Below are 14,945 nucleotides of genomic sequence, written 5' to 3' on the forward strand. Positions count from 1 at the left end.
ATCTATGACAATCAAGGTTTGTAGACTCAACTCGATTCTACGACTCGAGTGGAGCCTACTCCCATCGGGAGTGCATGGATTTCATCAAGTCCTCCGTAAATATAGTTAAGTTCTTCATCGAGTAGTACAACTTGAGTCTATGCCTAAGTGCAAGCACTTACCCATAGACTCGGGGGCTACTCCCATCGGGAGCGCTGTCGCGCACCCGATAGAAAAATAATTTCAAGAATCGTCGACATCATCTACGCTACACATGATCTACGACATGGACCTCGCCTTGTATTTTCTTCAACTTCGGAGATGATTATTCTTGGAGTCTCTACGCAAGTCTTCGACTTCCCTAGACACTCGGGGGCTACTGACATGGGTATACCCTTCGGGTACCCATTATTGGTATACCTGGATCGGCTCGGCCCAATATGGAGAAGGCCCAACAAGGCAACCCGAAGAAGTAGTCGACTAGGACTCTTGTAAAACCCTAGGCTGGTTGCATATATAAAGCTAGCCAGTGGCACCCGAAATAAGGAGGAGAACGGATAGACAAGCATAGCTCCGCCTACGGCGGCACCTCGTAAACATATCTATGATCATATACTCGGATTGCTAGCAGCACGTAGGGATCCTCCACCGAGGGGACCCGAAGCTGGGTACGTCGTGTGCCTAATCTCGTCCCCGGAATCTCCATCGTCACTCTCTCCCGAAACCCTAGTCTACAATACGTAGGCATTGCCGAGGTGTTCCCTCGTCACCTCTTGAGACCTGGCCTCCTATATAAAGGCCAGGAGAGGGGCTGCCGAGGGACACAATCAATCTTATCAATCTAGGCCACCAAAAAGTCTAGAGCTAGGTCATGATAGCACTTAGCCTCTCGACGAGATCTTAGCCGAACTATTCGGCACCCCATTGTAACCCAATATCTTCATAATCAAGAACAGACAGGCAGGACGTAAGGGTTTTACCTCATCGAGGGCCCCGAACCTGGGTAAATCGCTCTCCCCGCTTGTCTGTGAACCGATGTCTCGTGTCAGCTTGCAGGATTCCGTCAACCCTAAGCCCCAATCGGAGGGCATGCCGAGGAGTACCCTCGACAAGGGGCCCATGAAGGATATCCATCGACCAAGGTGGGATGATACGTTAATTCCAAGAAATGAGTCTTGGAGAGCAAGGCAAGAAGACGAAGAAAACAAGGAAAGATTAGACATATGACTCTTTGTAACCTAGTCGTACTCGAACAGGCCTCTCGAGGCCTGTCGAGACACACAATCATAATAGCGATGACCACCGTAAGTCTAGAGTTAGGTCATCGCAGAACTTAGCCTCTCGACGAGATCATAGTCGAAACCTTCGGCACCCCATTGTAACCCGATATTTTTAGTAATCAAGATCAGACAGGTAGGACGTAAGGGTTTTACCTCATCGAGGGCCCCGAACCTGGGTAAATCGCTCCCCCCGCTTGTTTGATAACTGATGTCTCGTGTTAGCCTACCGGATTCCATCTACCCTAAGCCCCAAACGGAGGGCATTACCGAGGAGTACCCTCAACATCGGGCCGGATTATCCGGGACCAGATAAAACATGCCCCTGGACGGGGCCGGATATTTGGCCGGATATTCCGGAGGCTGGATAATCCAGCCCCAACTTGGGCCGGAATATCCGTCCCCCTAGAAAACTGGCAGAAACATCAAACTGAAACGGGCATAACTTTAGCATCCGAACTCCGATTTTGATGATATTGGGCTTGTTTTGATGCTAGAAACAAGCTATACAAGATCATGTAGGGAACCATCATAGTCCAACAGTGGATGATATAAATAAATGATAAAAGCTTTGACCTATCTAAAAAGGACATGCCGGTAAAACCTCCAACCTCGAAAATGCAACAAATTGCCCGAGCAAAAACCATTCTCGATAAACTAGAGCTTGTCATGAGAATAAGTACAAGCTATAAAACATCACATGAATAAGATCCAAATAACAACCAAGAAAGATGATGCAAGGATGCAAAGGTTTGAGCTCTCCGAAGGATACGATCGAATTACTCACTCGCGAGCCCTCTTGATAGTACGACAACTAAACTATAAACCGGTCTCCAACTACATCATGAGACCGGTGAGAAAGAAATCCTATCAAGAGCAGACCTTAAACTTGCACATTCCACTTGAACTCGATGATGACGGTTTGGACCGCAACAAGATGAAACACCTTTCTTGATTGTGCTTGCTTGATGAAGTCATGCGAATTTCTCCCCCATACTCCACTATGGGAGAGCTTCTTCTTCGACGCATCTTCATATATTCATGATCACCGTATGGATGACAAGATTTAAGCAAATGATCTCTTCGAGATGGCTCATCTTGAACTTGCACTGAATTTCTTCATTCGTCATCGTTGATGTCTTGAAGTTAAACTTGATGGCTCACTTCATCTTCATCTTTAAGACATACTCGACACTTGATCTTCTTCATTTGCTTCTTATTGCAATGTTGGAGCCAGCATATGGCTCAAGCATTGCCTATGGAAAACTTCTACAAATATAACTCAGTGCAAACATTAGTTCATATGGATTGTCATTAATTACCAAACCACACATGGGAGCTCTATGCACTTTCAGTGGTCCTTACCATAATTACCATAAACCTTGCGGTATTACTTGTTTCATATATATTCAGGTATGTTGTATGTACTTAGTCTGATGTGTATAGTTAAATATGCTAGTGCATCTGTAATGTTTATTTCGGTAAAAAAAATTGCCTAATAATCTTACACATTTATCAATTTTTTTTATTTTATTTTAACCAATCGAAATATGTCAGGACTACTATTTATTTTGGAACATAGGTAACTATGAATTTCAGGTGAAGCAGGAAGATTGAGCTAAGATTCTGGTTTGTGCTCCTCGACAGGGAATTGGGTGCAAGATTCACGAATGAGAGCTCAAACAAGCAAGTAACGAGCCTGGACGTCTCCCCTCCCCCGTCACTGTGCGAGAGGGGCGATTTTTTCACCTTCCCAGTCGAACCACCACCTCGCCGTCGATCCGTTAGATCCCTCGCCCTCTGCCGGCCGCTCCGGCGGCGGGAGGGTGGGGGATCTCCGCCTCGCGTGTGTAGATATGGATGGCTCTTTTGGGGCTTCAACCGGCGGCGCTGAGGAGAAGCTGGGGTCGCCGGCGTTGCTTTTGGTGCAGGTGGGCGTCTTCTTCGGCGACGGCGCTCGTGGAGCTCCGTGGTGGCGCACTTGCTTGCCTAGTACCCGCGAATCGGAGGATTCGTGCCGTGCTCTCAGCCCCGGCCAGATCTTGCGGCGGCGGATCTGGGTGAATAAGAAGATGAAGGCCGCTGTTCATGGAGACCGTGTCGACGGCGGTGGCGGTGCAGGGCGGAGGTTCTGCGGAGCCGAGTGGCGTCGACTTCCCGTTCGTACAGGGGTGACTCCCGATCCAAGGCTTTGGGGAGTTCGTGCGGCGGCGCGCCGGCGCGACGTTCTCGTTGCCGTCTCCGATGTTGGGGTTCAGAAGGACCTTTGTGTAATTTCTTTCTTGTTTCTGGACTGTTCTGTAAGAACCACGGTTTAATATGAACAGGGTTTTCTCGCAAAAAAAAGAATGAGGGCTCAAACGACACAAGCGTCGAGGTGTGGGGTAGAACCGAGGAAAAACAGCCAAGGAGCGTGGCCGCTCGAGCCTCCGGCAGCACGTCTGCCCTATCCAATCCACCAATCCGCTCCCCTGTGCTCCACAACCTTCCGCTTGATTCCCGGTTCCGCCAACACGACGAGTCCACCACCACCCACCACTCACCGACGCACAACCGGCCACCTCCTCACCCCGCTCCTCCCCAGCCGCGATGGCGGTCACGCGCCCCGCCGTGGCCGCCGCCCTCTCCGCCGCCCCGCCCTCCCGCGCCCGCCGGGTATCCTTCCTCTCCTGCCGCCCTCTCCCCGCCGCCTCCTGCTCCCGCGCGGCCAAGCCTCTGCGCGCCGCCGCCGCCCCCGCGCTCGACGAGGAGGCCGCCGCCCCTCCTCCCTCAGGTACGTACACGCCGCTTCCTTCCCTCTCCTCCGCCTCCATCTCTTCAGATTGCAGATTGGAGACTCTCCCCAGTCTCTAGTCAGTGGATACGACTGTTTTCTCGCTTGTGCAGATCCCGGCAGGGGAGTGGAGAACCTGGTGATCATCGGTTCCGGCCCCGCGGGCTACACCGCCGCCATCTACGCCGCTCGGGCGAACCTTAAACCCGTCGTCTTCGAAGGCTACCAGGTGGGCGGCGTGCCCGGAGGCCAGCTCATGACCACCACCGAGGTCGAGAATTTCCCTGGCTTCCCCGACGGCATAACTGGGCCTGATCTCATGGACAAGTAAGAGCGCCAACTCTCTGCACCGAATTCATCATAGCTATGCTCATTTACCAATCTGTTCATGCCGACGACAATATACAATTTGAACCAGGATGCGGAAGCAAGCAGAGCGCTGGGGCGCCGAGCTTCACCAGGAAGATGTCGAGTTTGTGGACGTGAAGAGCAGGCCGTTTGTTATCCGTAGCACTGACCGAGAGGTAAGCACTTTCTGCTCTTCCTCTTGCCATGCCATGTAATTTGTTTGCCCTCACGCTTATCTCTTTTACCAAGGTAGTATATACTATTGGAGTATGTTTTTTTTTGTGTGTGTTGCCATTCAATGGCTAGTATTGTCAGAATCAGCCTCCTTGCGTAATAAAAGCAAGGGAAAGGCTGCCTAGAAATATCGTTCCCCAGACCCACAATGTTTGGAGCTTTCAGCACTGGGTACTCACTATTTTTTTTGCAATGGTGTGATTTAAGTAAAACCAAGATCCATTAAAAATAAAGGAAACAAATTAGAGCTACTGAAAATTGCAAGTGAAATAAAAAGAGCTGAACCAGTGTGGTCTTCTATGTGATTTACTTAGTTAGGTATTTGTCTACTTACTTTCTCGACATTCGTCTCTGTGTATGTATATTCATTGATAGCAGTCACTTATAAGTTTATAGTGCACATCAATTGTTTTGCATCTTTTTTTCTGCACTAAAATCTCAGTGGCATATATAGGTGAAATCTCACAGTGTAATCATTGCAACTGGAGCTACTGCTAAGCGCCTCCGGTTACCCCGCGAAGAAGAATTTTGGAGTAGAGGTATCAGCGCATGTGCAATATGCGATGGAGCATCACCACTATATAAGGGTCAAGTTCTTGCGGTCGTTGGAGGTGGTGACACGGCTACTGAGGAAGCGATATATTTGACAAAATATGCATGTCATGTTCATTTACTTGTTCGAAGGGAGCAACTACGAGCATCCAAAGCTATGCAGGACCGGTAAGACATTTTCCAAGTCTTCTCCCTGTAAAAGCATATCCTTGACTGTGATTTTATATAAAAAATAGTCTTATCTGTCCATGTAAAATTCTCACCCATGAATCCTCAAGATTTCACTTATTTTCGGTGTTAGCATCTGCTCATAGCTTAAACGACCGTTAAAGGAATACTTGATTATTTTGTCTACCTTTCATCTATTGTAAATATTGTCAACTCATTCGCCATTTGATGATGTTCATGGTTATAAGTTGAGTTACCACTTATAATGTTGGTTTAGTGCCATTGTGCTCCATTAATATTTCAATTATTGCCTGATGTGAAGTAAGCCTAGCTGCAGCTTGGTTCATAGGTTGTTATTCACTTATTTAGGTTCTGTTAATCACAATATTGCCTGAGATTTCGTACAACTTGAGGGCTATCATTGTTTTGGAACTTATGGTAGATGAATCTGTTAAAGTTCTTTGGGGAACTTATGGTAGATGAATCTGTTAAAGTTCTTTGAAGGATCTTAGCTCCTCTTCAGTTGCATGATATATTAATGAAGTAAAATTTCAATTGCCTGGATGTTTGGTTAACAGGTTGATTATGGCGAATGTTTCAGAGTACTCAACAACCCCAACATAACAGTACATTTCAATACAGAAGCTGTGGATGTTGTTGGAAATTCCAAAGGCCAGATGTCCGGTATTCAGTTGCGGAGAATTGATACGGGAGAGGAATCAGTTCTTGAGGTGAAAGGTCTATTCTATGGGATAGGACATACTCCAAACAGTCAGCTGCTCCAAGGTCAAATTGAACTTGATAGTTCTGGATATATTTTGGTTGAAGAAGGCAGTGCAAAAACTTCAGTTGACGGCGTATTTGCTGCTGGTGATGTGCAGGTAACTCCATGCTTCACTCCCTTTCAGAAACTCCTATACAGTTCTAAAGTGTGTAGCTTAAAAAAAGTGGATTTAATGCTGCATTTCATGTGTTCCATCACCTCGCGACGTCATTTCTTATAGACTATTCCAACTTGCTTGGGAAAAAGGCTTTGATGTTGTTTGTTTGTTAGTAGTACATCATGTCTTGATGGCTCAAGAGTGATATGATATCCCTGCCTCTTAGTGCTTGGAAGATTCCTCGCTGTGAAATGCAATTTTTATAAGACATAGGCCTTGTACCAAGTCATCATTAGATATCTATTCATGAAATAGGGACATTCCGTTATATTGTTTATTATTTGAACCATTCTCATGACCGTTTTGGTTTTCATGGATCTTTATACGCAGGACCATGAATGGAGGCAAGCCGTTACTGCAGCTGGATCTGGATGCATCGCTGCTTTGTCAGTTGAAAGATACTTAGTTTCCAGTGATCTTCTTGTTGAATTTCACCAGGTAATATTATTCACAAAATATGTGCACGCGCCAGCTTCATTTTGCTTAGCCGTCATTACTTAAATGGAAACTGTCCAATCGTATGCCTATGAATATGACCACTGGTCAGTATCATGTCTGTTGCGGTAGTTTCTGTTTATTTTTCTCCATATGCTAATTTAGCATCCTAGTTCCATATATTTCATTGAACGTAGCCAGATTGGATTTTTTTTTTTTGCATATATAAAGTTCACAGTTCAGACTTTTATTATCATGAGCTATAGCCATATAGAATTGTGAGTTGCTATAAGTTCCATATTAAAAATTATGCCTTTGTGGGTGTATAAAATTAGAGCTATCTTTAGTGCATGCATCATTAAAGCACTTTTAAGTTTTGCTGGGGGTATCTTCCGTAACAATCAATTATGCTTACAAAATACAGTTTTGTGCTCTACTTGATTAAATTACAGCCTGTCCGTGAAGAACCAAAGAAGGAGATCGAAGGCAAAGATGTTGAGATGGGTTTCGACATTACTCACACAAAGCACAGGGGACAGGTGCCTAACATACTTTTGAATATAGTGGATCATAAAAATTCAACTGTTCATGTCGAACTTGATCCTGAGCTTGCTATCTTTTCAGTATGCCCTCCGCAAATTATACCATGGGAGTCCAAGGCTCATTTTGGTTCTATATACTTCACCCACATGTGGTCCCTGCAGAACCTTAAAACCAATTCTGAACAAGGTTAGTTCTTAAATGTTTCTCATGCAAGATAGCGTACTTCTCTATGCTGGTGATACATGGTGTGATCACACTGGTAGCCTTGTAGGAACTAGGAACCTCTACCACTTGGGTGCTACATGTTAAATGTAATAGTTGCTCGACCACCATTGTGTGAACTGAAGCACTGCAACTGCAACACTCCTGCTGATATTATGCTACATAAGTTCATGTTGTTTGTTTGTTTTGTTGCTTGCTAATGATTGTCTCATGCTTGTGAAAATGATATTTCTTACAGGTTATAGATGAGTATGATGAAACCGTTCATTTTGTTGAAATTGACATCGAGGAGGATCCTGAAATAGCAGAAGCTGCAGGCATCATGGGAACACCTTGCGTTCAATTTTTTAAGAACAAAGAAATGATCAGGTTTGCCACATAGATTGGTCCTGCCAGTAATAATTTAATTTCAGTTCAGTTTTGTACTTTTTGTGTCTTGTGTGCTCTCTTGTAGGAAGTGATATGTTTCATATAGTTTCTACTGGACCACGGATACAACTTACGTAAACATTGGGTTAGCTGATATATGAGTATTTCATTGTTCTTAGTGAATCTTCTTGCTCTATGAGTATGACTACACCATTTTTATACATTTTACATAATTCCACTTCAGTAAGCCAAATTAGCCAGTGGCCACCATGGTTATTTCAAATTGTCAGTGGTCATGGTTTTCAGAAATAATAAATCCCACAATAAACAGTTGCTGGATCAAATCACAGGCTTAAGTTGAGATGTCACCATCCTGAAAATGAGGCCAAAACACACCGAATAACCGACAGGTTGTATGTATGCCTAGAGATAAATCAGCTGTATGCGGTTATGTGGAACTCCCGTGCCTAGTTTACATGGTGTCTGCTACCCTTCTGATTTTTAACCTTGGAAATGCAGGACTTTCTCTGGTGTGAAGATGAAGAAGGAATACCGAGAGTTCATTGAGTCGAACAAATGAGCTGAAGCTTAATATAGGTTCCAGGTTTTTGAAGTGTAATGGCCTTCATTTACCCATGTTGACTACATTTAGATGCCACTTTGGTGGCCAATTTTTTGTCAAATGTTGAGATGAGCCAGGTACAGTCAGATGTCATAGGAAATTAACTGACCGCCCCTATTGTTGAATCCAATACGATGGCACAAAATATATTCTTTGTTGTACACAATAATGTCTTTTTGACCCCTTGTTGATCGTTTCCTCAACAATGTGCATACTTCTTCAGGTCTTTGCATTTTACAAACCAATGATATTCAGTCCACAAGATAATACACAATCGCAGATTACCAAGTCTAAACGGTTGTTATAGACGGTGTTTGGCATTGTGGTGATTTTGGCTCAACCAGTTTTTCCTATTCCAGTTTTTATTTACCACTGGTCCTTGTTAAAGAAGAAAAGAAGTGCCTCGCTCATGAAGCAAAAAGATACGTGTATGCAAGCTTCATGCGTGATCGAACTGAAACATTTTCCCCGTATGCCTTCCTTCCCTATGGACTGCAAGAAGGCAGATGGCACCGGATGCGTTTTTAAGAAATCCAACTCCGAAAATGACGAATTCTTAAAAAAAAACCACAAAAATAACATACACAAAGTTGACTAGTTGATGGGAAGTGCTTCCAGACAGCTTTTAAAGGCTAGCACACACCCCTTTTGGCTAGTTTTTTCACATCGTATTGTGAATAAGCACAACACATCACTGTAGTCGTAGAAGTAAACAAAAGCGGGTCAACCTGAAAAAAGTTGGAAACGGATGGAGCAAACGGGATTACGAGAATCCATTGCAACGTCAAACAGAGTCTTAGCGATGATTAGCCTACAAAATCCCATACGCGAAACTGCTTTATACGTATGCCGAAGCATTGGTCGACCGAGCGGCGTAGTGTAGAACCATGTAGCTCCCTTCATGCCGGATCTGCAGTATTTATCGAAATTCATTCAAGTTTAGATAATTAGATCTGTTCTATAAAAGATATCTTAAATTTTTCTAAATTTACGCAGACGGAGTGAGTAATCTTTCACGTTGATGGAGTGAGTTAACTTGGAAAAGAGCAGCGACAAGTTGTCCAATCCATCCTTTCCTCGCCGACGAGGTCAGTTCCGGAGTCCTCCAGAATCCGTACTATGCTGCCAACTCTGCCGAGTGCCGAGGATACGCCATAAAAATAAACTGAAGCCCCAACAAAGGATTACCGACGATGCAACATACACCAACAATTTTAGGAGGCTCTAAAGGATGAGCAAGGACATGTTCATGTCGATTCCTCATGACGTGAGAGAATACTACAAGTATTTCATGCTGAGACACGACGCCATCGGCACCCCTGGTTTCTCATTAATCTAGAAGTGCACCACTGCTACGAGGATATTTAAATATGGCTCTCGTGTCGATGCCCAAGACGATTACCTTCGCATGAGTGAGTCTACTGCTATTATATGAATGTATTAATTTTGTAGAGCCATGATACAGAATGCAGCGAGAGAATTTCTAGGAAGCAGTGAGTTTGGGAAAGACTATTTGAGAGTGCCATTGCAAAAAACACGCCGAGAGGATTTCTTAGGATATATGCAAGCATCGATTGCATGCACTGCATAAAAGAGCTGTCTGTTTGCTTTGCATGATTTGTGCAAAGGACATCATAGGTAGTGTGGTACTTAAAGCAATGACAGATCATGGCATGTAGATTTGACATTCTTTCTTTAGCATGGCGGGATCTCACAATGATATCAGTGTGATGCAGCATTCCGAAACTAGTTGAAGATCATGCTCTACCATGCAACTATGAGATCAATGGCCACACATATAGGTACTACCTCTAGATAGGCGACATCTGTGAATATAATATCCGAGCCTCCAGGTTAAAAAACATCACACTTTTTCCGAGCGTTGGTAGAGTTGCATGAAGGATGTCGAGCGGATATTTGATGTGTTTCAATCTCGATTTGCTATTGTTCGGTACCATACTCTTACCGTAAGACTCGAGCGAATGGCCATGTTAGTCCCTATGAGTGCCAGAGTTCTGTTGCGGATGTTGATCAGCAGGTGCACGCTGATTTTGCAGACTTTCTCGCCTTGCATTCAGAAATATGTGACACAAATACTTATCACCAGCTGCAAAATGATCTTATAGAGCATTCGTGGATGCTTGGATAAGAGATATCAATTGTATCAGCGTGTTGATCAAGTTGAACTTCAAGTTATTTAGCTTGTTATATGTTTCCTTACAAATAATATTTAAAATAAGTTTATGTATATATTTAATTTTATTGTGTGTTCAAAAACCAAAAAATTGCCGCGTTGGTAAATAAAAAAAACTGGGTAACAATCGTGTTTGAAGGACGCAGCTGGAACTGTTGCGCTCCAAAGACGAACGTCATGGCGGCCTCCAAACGATCGATTCTATGCTACTACCGAGGATGTTGTTTGAGGGAGGCGGCTCAATATGCTCTAAGAATTGAGTCAACGTGACCATATTTAAAACGGCTAGTGGACATCCACGCTTCGAGAATCGACATGCCACAGTAAACTCTATCGCGGCAGGATAAGCAACATCAACCACAGCTCCCACTGTTGGGGGCATCGTCGATTTCGAAAGAAAAAAACCTATATCTGGAGAGATCTCACAAGATAACCTTCTTTCGAAAACATTTTACAAAATAACCTTAGATGGAGCCAAATTGAGAAGCATGGCATCATCTCGTGTGTAGCCAAGCTCAGTAGCACGACTCTGTTTCAGGTGGAGCCAAGCTCATAAGCACAACGCTACGCAAGATGGAGCCAAGCTCAATAGCACGGCTCCATCCTAGGTGGAGCCAATGTCTTTAGCTGGTTTCTAACAACAATTGAAAGTGGTTCATGCACTTAGTGAGGACCAAGATTATTAAACCGTGTAGAGAGGTTTGCATCATTTGAGACCGCCACCAAGAAATACTCAACACCGTTATTTTTTTACTTTACGCTTATTTTCTATTTAGTTGGTTAGATGTACCATAGAAAGGATACTGAGCTACTGAGTTTAACTTCACTTAGGACGAAGATGTGGTAGTGAGCATGACTCTGTTTACAAAATACGTTATTTTGTGAGATATTTGTAAATATAGGGTGATTTTCTTAAAATCGACGGGTGCGTCGGCCGACCTAGGAACCGACTGAGCGAGACGAGTCACGTATCTGCAGAACCACGCGTCGGCACCGGGCGCGCCGCGCCGCCGCGACATGGACACCGCACGAGACGAGCAAGGAGGAGCCGCATCCGCCTACAGATCCTTCGTTTTTGGGGAAAATGTAACCTGTCCGGTATGGAATGAATTGAGCCATTACCGCAAAAAAGAGGATACGCCATAGCAACCACAGCTCCAGATCAGGGCCGGTCCATAGATTTCGGGGGCCCTAGGGCGAAACGATACCAAGGACCCCTTTTCATAGTGGTTAAGCTTTTCTAGGGTAGGGGGCCATTGCCCCCCTACTCTGAAAAAATCCTTAAAGATATTTATTTGTGTTAAATTTATATATGATTAGTTTTCTAGTCCCCTTAACAATCTCACTCAAACTTCACCACTTGGTCACACACAAAAAAACTAAAAAAAAATTATTCAGCAAGATAAATATTAGGGTAATGCAATAACAAACTAAATAATATTTACATTTGAAAGATCCATGGTCTTAAGAATATTGATGAAGATGTTTGAAACTATTTATTTCTATTGATCGCACGAGCTATATACCAAGATTATTATTTCTACCAATAGCTACTTGTGTACATGTGTATTGTCTGCCAGAAATAGAAATAATCAGAGAAAAAAATATGAGGGTTCATGTTGTTCAACCTATTAGAGAAGGAGTCAGAGTATAGGCACGTTAAGCTACAACTTCAACCTTCTATTTTTTTCTAGAATTATTTCAAACTCTACTGCCTAAAGAGTACAAATATAAGTGTAGTAAATGTACAAACAAATCTTAAACTAGGACCCTAACTGTTGAGGGCCCGGGGCGAGCGCCCCTCCTCTGCCCCGCCCTATGGACCGGCCCTGCTCCAGATCCTGGCGCCGGCCGACCTAGGAACTCCGACTGCACATAACCGAACCGAACCGGGAAAAACCTAACCGAAACCGAATTTCAGTTTTTATGGTTTTATGGTTCGGTTTCAGTTAGCAAAAATGCTAACCGTTTATACTTCAGTTAATTGGTTAAAAACCGAGAAAACCACGGTTAACCGAATAAAACCGAATAGCCAATCACAACAAAGAATTTTGCTTTCTGGTCCCATACCAAATTGACGTTAACCTCTTTTATATATGTATAGCATGCGCATTTTACAAAGAAGCTACTCTGGCGTGGTGGTAACTGGTAATTACGTTGTTGTATGCATGTATTTGTGACACGTCGAGGCTTCAAGTCCCTAATAATGTTTCAAATTTTTTATTTTGGCTGCACTTCCGTTATTTATCATTTCTTTCTCCTGTAACACAATCGGTTTGGTCATAAATAATACAAATATCAAATATATGCCCATAAAAATAGATGTTATTTAAAAATTCGCGTCAACTTTGGTTAATTTGGTTAATACCGAAACCGAACCGAATTTATATAGTTATTACCGAAACTGAATCATATTTTTATAAACCGTATTTACCGAAGTATTAAAATCGTATTTACCGAAAAACCGTATTAACCGAACCGAACTAACCATACCGAACGCGCAGCCGGACTAGGAACCGACTGAGCTAGACGAGTCACGCCCCACGGCACCACGCGTCGGCATCGCGCCGCCGCGACACGGACACCGCACGACGAAGGGCATCCGCCTCCAGATCCTCCGTTTTATCCCCCTTCCAAACAACCCGCCCAATCCCCGCCTCAAATAACCCTCTCTCCGCGGCCCCACCCACCCTCCCAAAAAAATAGTAACAAATCCGCACAGCCACACGCCACCGTCCTCCTCCTCTTCCATCTCCCCCGCGCCCGCGGGCCCCCCTCACCCGACCCGACCCGACCCCAGAAAGATCGACCGCCGGCGACGGCAGGCTCGCTCCGCCGCAGCAATGGAGGTGGCCTCCCCCTCATCCTCCTCCTCCTCCCCGCCGCCCAACCCCAAGTCGCGCCTCCTCCGCCTCAACCCGGCCGCCCTCCTCCTCCGCCCCGTCTCGCCCGCAACCCCAACCCCACCCCCATCCGCGCCGACCATGGGCCCTTCCTCCGCCGCCCCACCCCCTCGTCCCGCCGCCGCCGGCGGCGGCGCCCATCCCCTAATCTCCTTCCTCTCCTCCCTCCTCCCCCACCGCCCCCACCACACCGACCCCCCACCTAGCGCGGCCACCTCCACCCTCGCAGCCACGCGGCGGGCGGCGGACGCGGACGCCGACGCGGACCTCCAACTCATCGGCTGCGCGGTGCCGCTCTTCCGCCCGTACGTGGCGCGCCTGCCGTGGCACGGCGGCGCGCGCGCCTGGCTCTCCAAGCTCTTCCCGCGCTACGGCCACTACTGCGGGCCCAACTGGTCCAGCGGCAAGGAGCAGGGCTCCGTGCTCTGGGACCGGCGCCCCGCGGACCACCTCGACTTCTGCTGCTACTGCCACGACATGGCCTACGACACGCACGACCAGGCGCAGCTGCTGCGCGCCGACCTCGCGTTCCTCAGATGCCTCGAAGGCAGCCGCAAGACGCCCGCACTCGACGGCGTCGCCGCCGCCGCATACTACCGATCCATGTGCCTATTCGGTCTGTAATCCCAACCCCTTTTTCCAATTCTCGTATAATATATCTGCATTTTTGCATAGTACTGAATTGAATTACTTCTTCGCTGATGCGTTTGTGCAGGGCTCAAGGCCATACTGATACCCTACAGGACCAACCTGGTGCGGCTGCAGACGGGGCCCAATTACGCCGACGCAATCACCGATTTCATGAAGAGGATGGCCTCGTCTTCCGGCAGGGCGACTACCGGCGGCGACAAGCAGAGATTGTGAGCGGCAGCGTTGGGTAATGGCGCTGAATTGCTCGGTGATTGAGATGCAGCAACTTGCATAGGCATGTTTTGATGAGGAGCTCGTTTGTTTATCTACTAGCTACCCCCATTTTGGCTAATTGGTAGGCAGTCGCTCCTGAGAAGTTCTTGAATGTGAATATAGATTAGCATATCCCACATCAACGATGTGGCTTAATCAGTGTAACTTAGAATATGCAAGGAATTGCGACATTGTTATGCTGTTGGTTATAACTGGTCTCAATCTACGCCTCCATCTGATGCAGTATGTGCACAAGCTCCACTGCATTCGTTGTGATCAGATGAACGGACAGAGAAAAAGCTCGCAAGAACAACAGATCTTGTTGTACAGCGTTCATGCTAACAATCATCTGTGACATACAGAACAAATGGTTTCCAATATATCTGATAAAGTTGAGATAGAACAAGGAGGCGGTGTCAACAATCTCCTTGGCATTTCATTTCATTTCATTGATCAAAGTATTTGTAATACCAATGGATTTC

General features: G+C 45.6%; 2 protein-coding genes across 2 annotated transcripts; both read left to right on the forward strand.

The window, feature by feature from the left end:
- Positions 1-3,830: 3,830 nt before the first annotated feature.
- LOC124669780 (thioredoxin reductase NTRC) lies at positions 3,831-8,661 on the forward strand. Its single transcript, XM_047206322.1, has 10 exons — positions 3,831-4,029; positions 4,143-4,356; positions 4,448-4,553; positions 5,066-5,331; positions 5,933-6,212; positions 6,603-6,710; positions 7,160-7,246; positions 7,332-7,436; positions 7,711-7,841; positions 8,361-8,661. The coding sequence occupies exons 1-10, from the start codon at positions 3,846-3,848 to the stop codon at positions 8,419-8,421; spliced, it is 1,542 nt and encodes a 513-aa protein (XP_047062278.1). The 5' UTR covers positions 3,831-3,845; the 3' UTR covers positions 8,422-8,661.
- Positions 8,662-13,500: 4,839 nt separating this feature from the next.
- On the forward strand, positions 13,501-14,672 carry LOC124679249. The gene is made up of 2 exons (XM_047215046.1): positions 13,501-14,176; positions 14,276-14,672. The coding sequence occupies exons 1-2, from the start codon at positions 13,501-13,503 to the stop codon at positions 14,422-14,424; spliced, it is 825 nt and encodes a 274-aa protein (XP_047071002.1). The 3' UTR covers positions 14,425-14,672.
- Positions 14,673-14,945: the final 273 nt, after the last annotated feature.

This window comes from Lolium rigidum, chromosome 7, assembly GCF_022539505.1.
Source record: "Lolium rigidum isolate FL_2022 chromosome 7, APGP_CSIRO_Lrig_0.1, whole genome shotgun sequence".
In the NCBI taxonomy this organism is placed as follows: Eukaryota; Viridiplantae; Streptophyta; class Magnoliopsida; order Poales; family Poaceae; genus Lolium; species Lolium rigidum.

What these genes read in the sequence shown, in the direction of transcription:
- LOC124669780 (XM_047206322.1), top strand. Translation starts at nt 3,846, where the DNA reads ATGGCGGTCACGCGCCCCGCCGTGGCCGCCGCCCTCTCCGCCGCCCCG. An exon ending in TCCAAAGCTATGCAGGACCG is followed by an intron (nt 5,332 to 5,932) that starts GTAAGACATTTT and finishes CGAATGTTTCAG; the next exon opens with AGTACTCAACAACCCCAACA. An exon ending in TTGCTGCTGGTGATGTGCAG is followed by an intron (nt 6,213 to 6,602) that starts GTAACTCCATGC and finishes CTTTATACGCAG; the next exon opens with GACCATGAATGGAGGCAAGC.
- LOC124679249 (XM_047215046.1), top strand. Translation starts at nt 13,501, where the DNA reads ATGGAGGTGGCCTCCCCCTCATCCTCCTCCTCCTCCCCGCCGCCCAAC. An exon ending in CCGATCCATGTGCCTATTCG is followed by an intron (nt 14,177 to 14,275) that starts GTCTGTAATCCC and finishes GCGTTTGTGCAG; the next exon opens with GGCTCAAGGCCATACTGATA.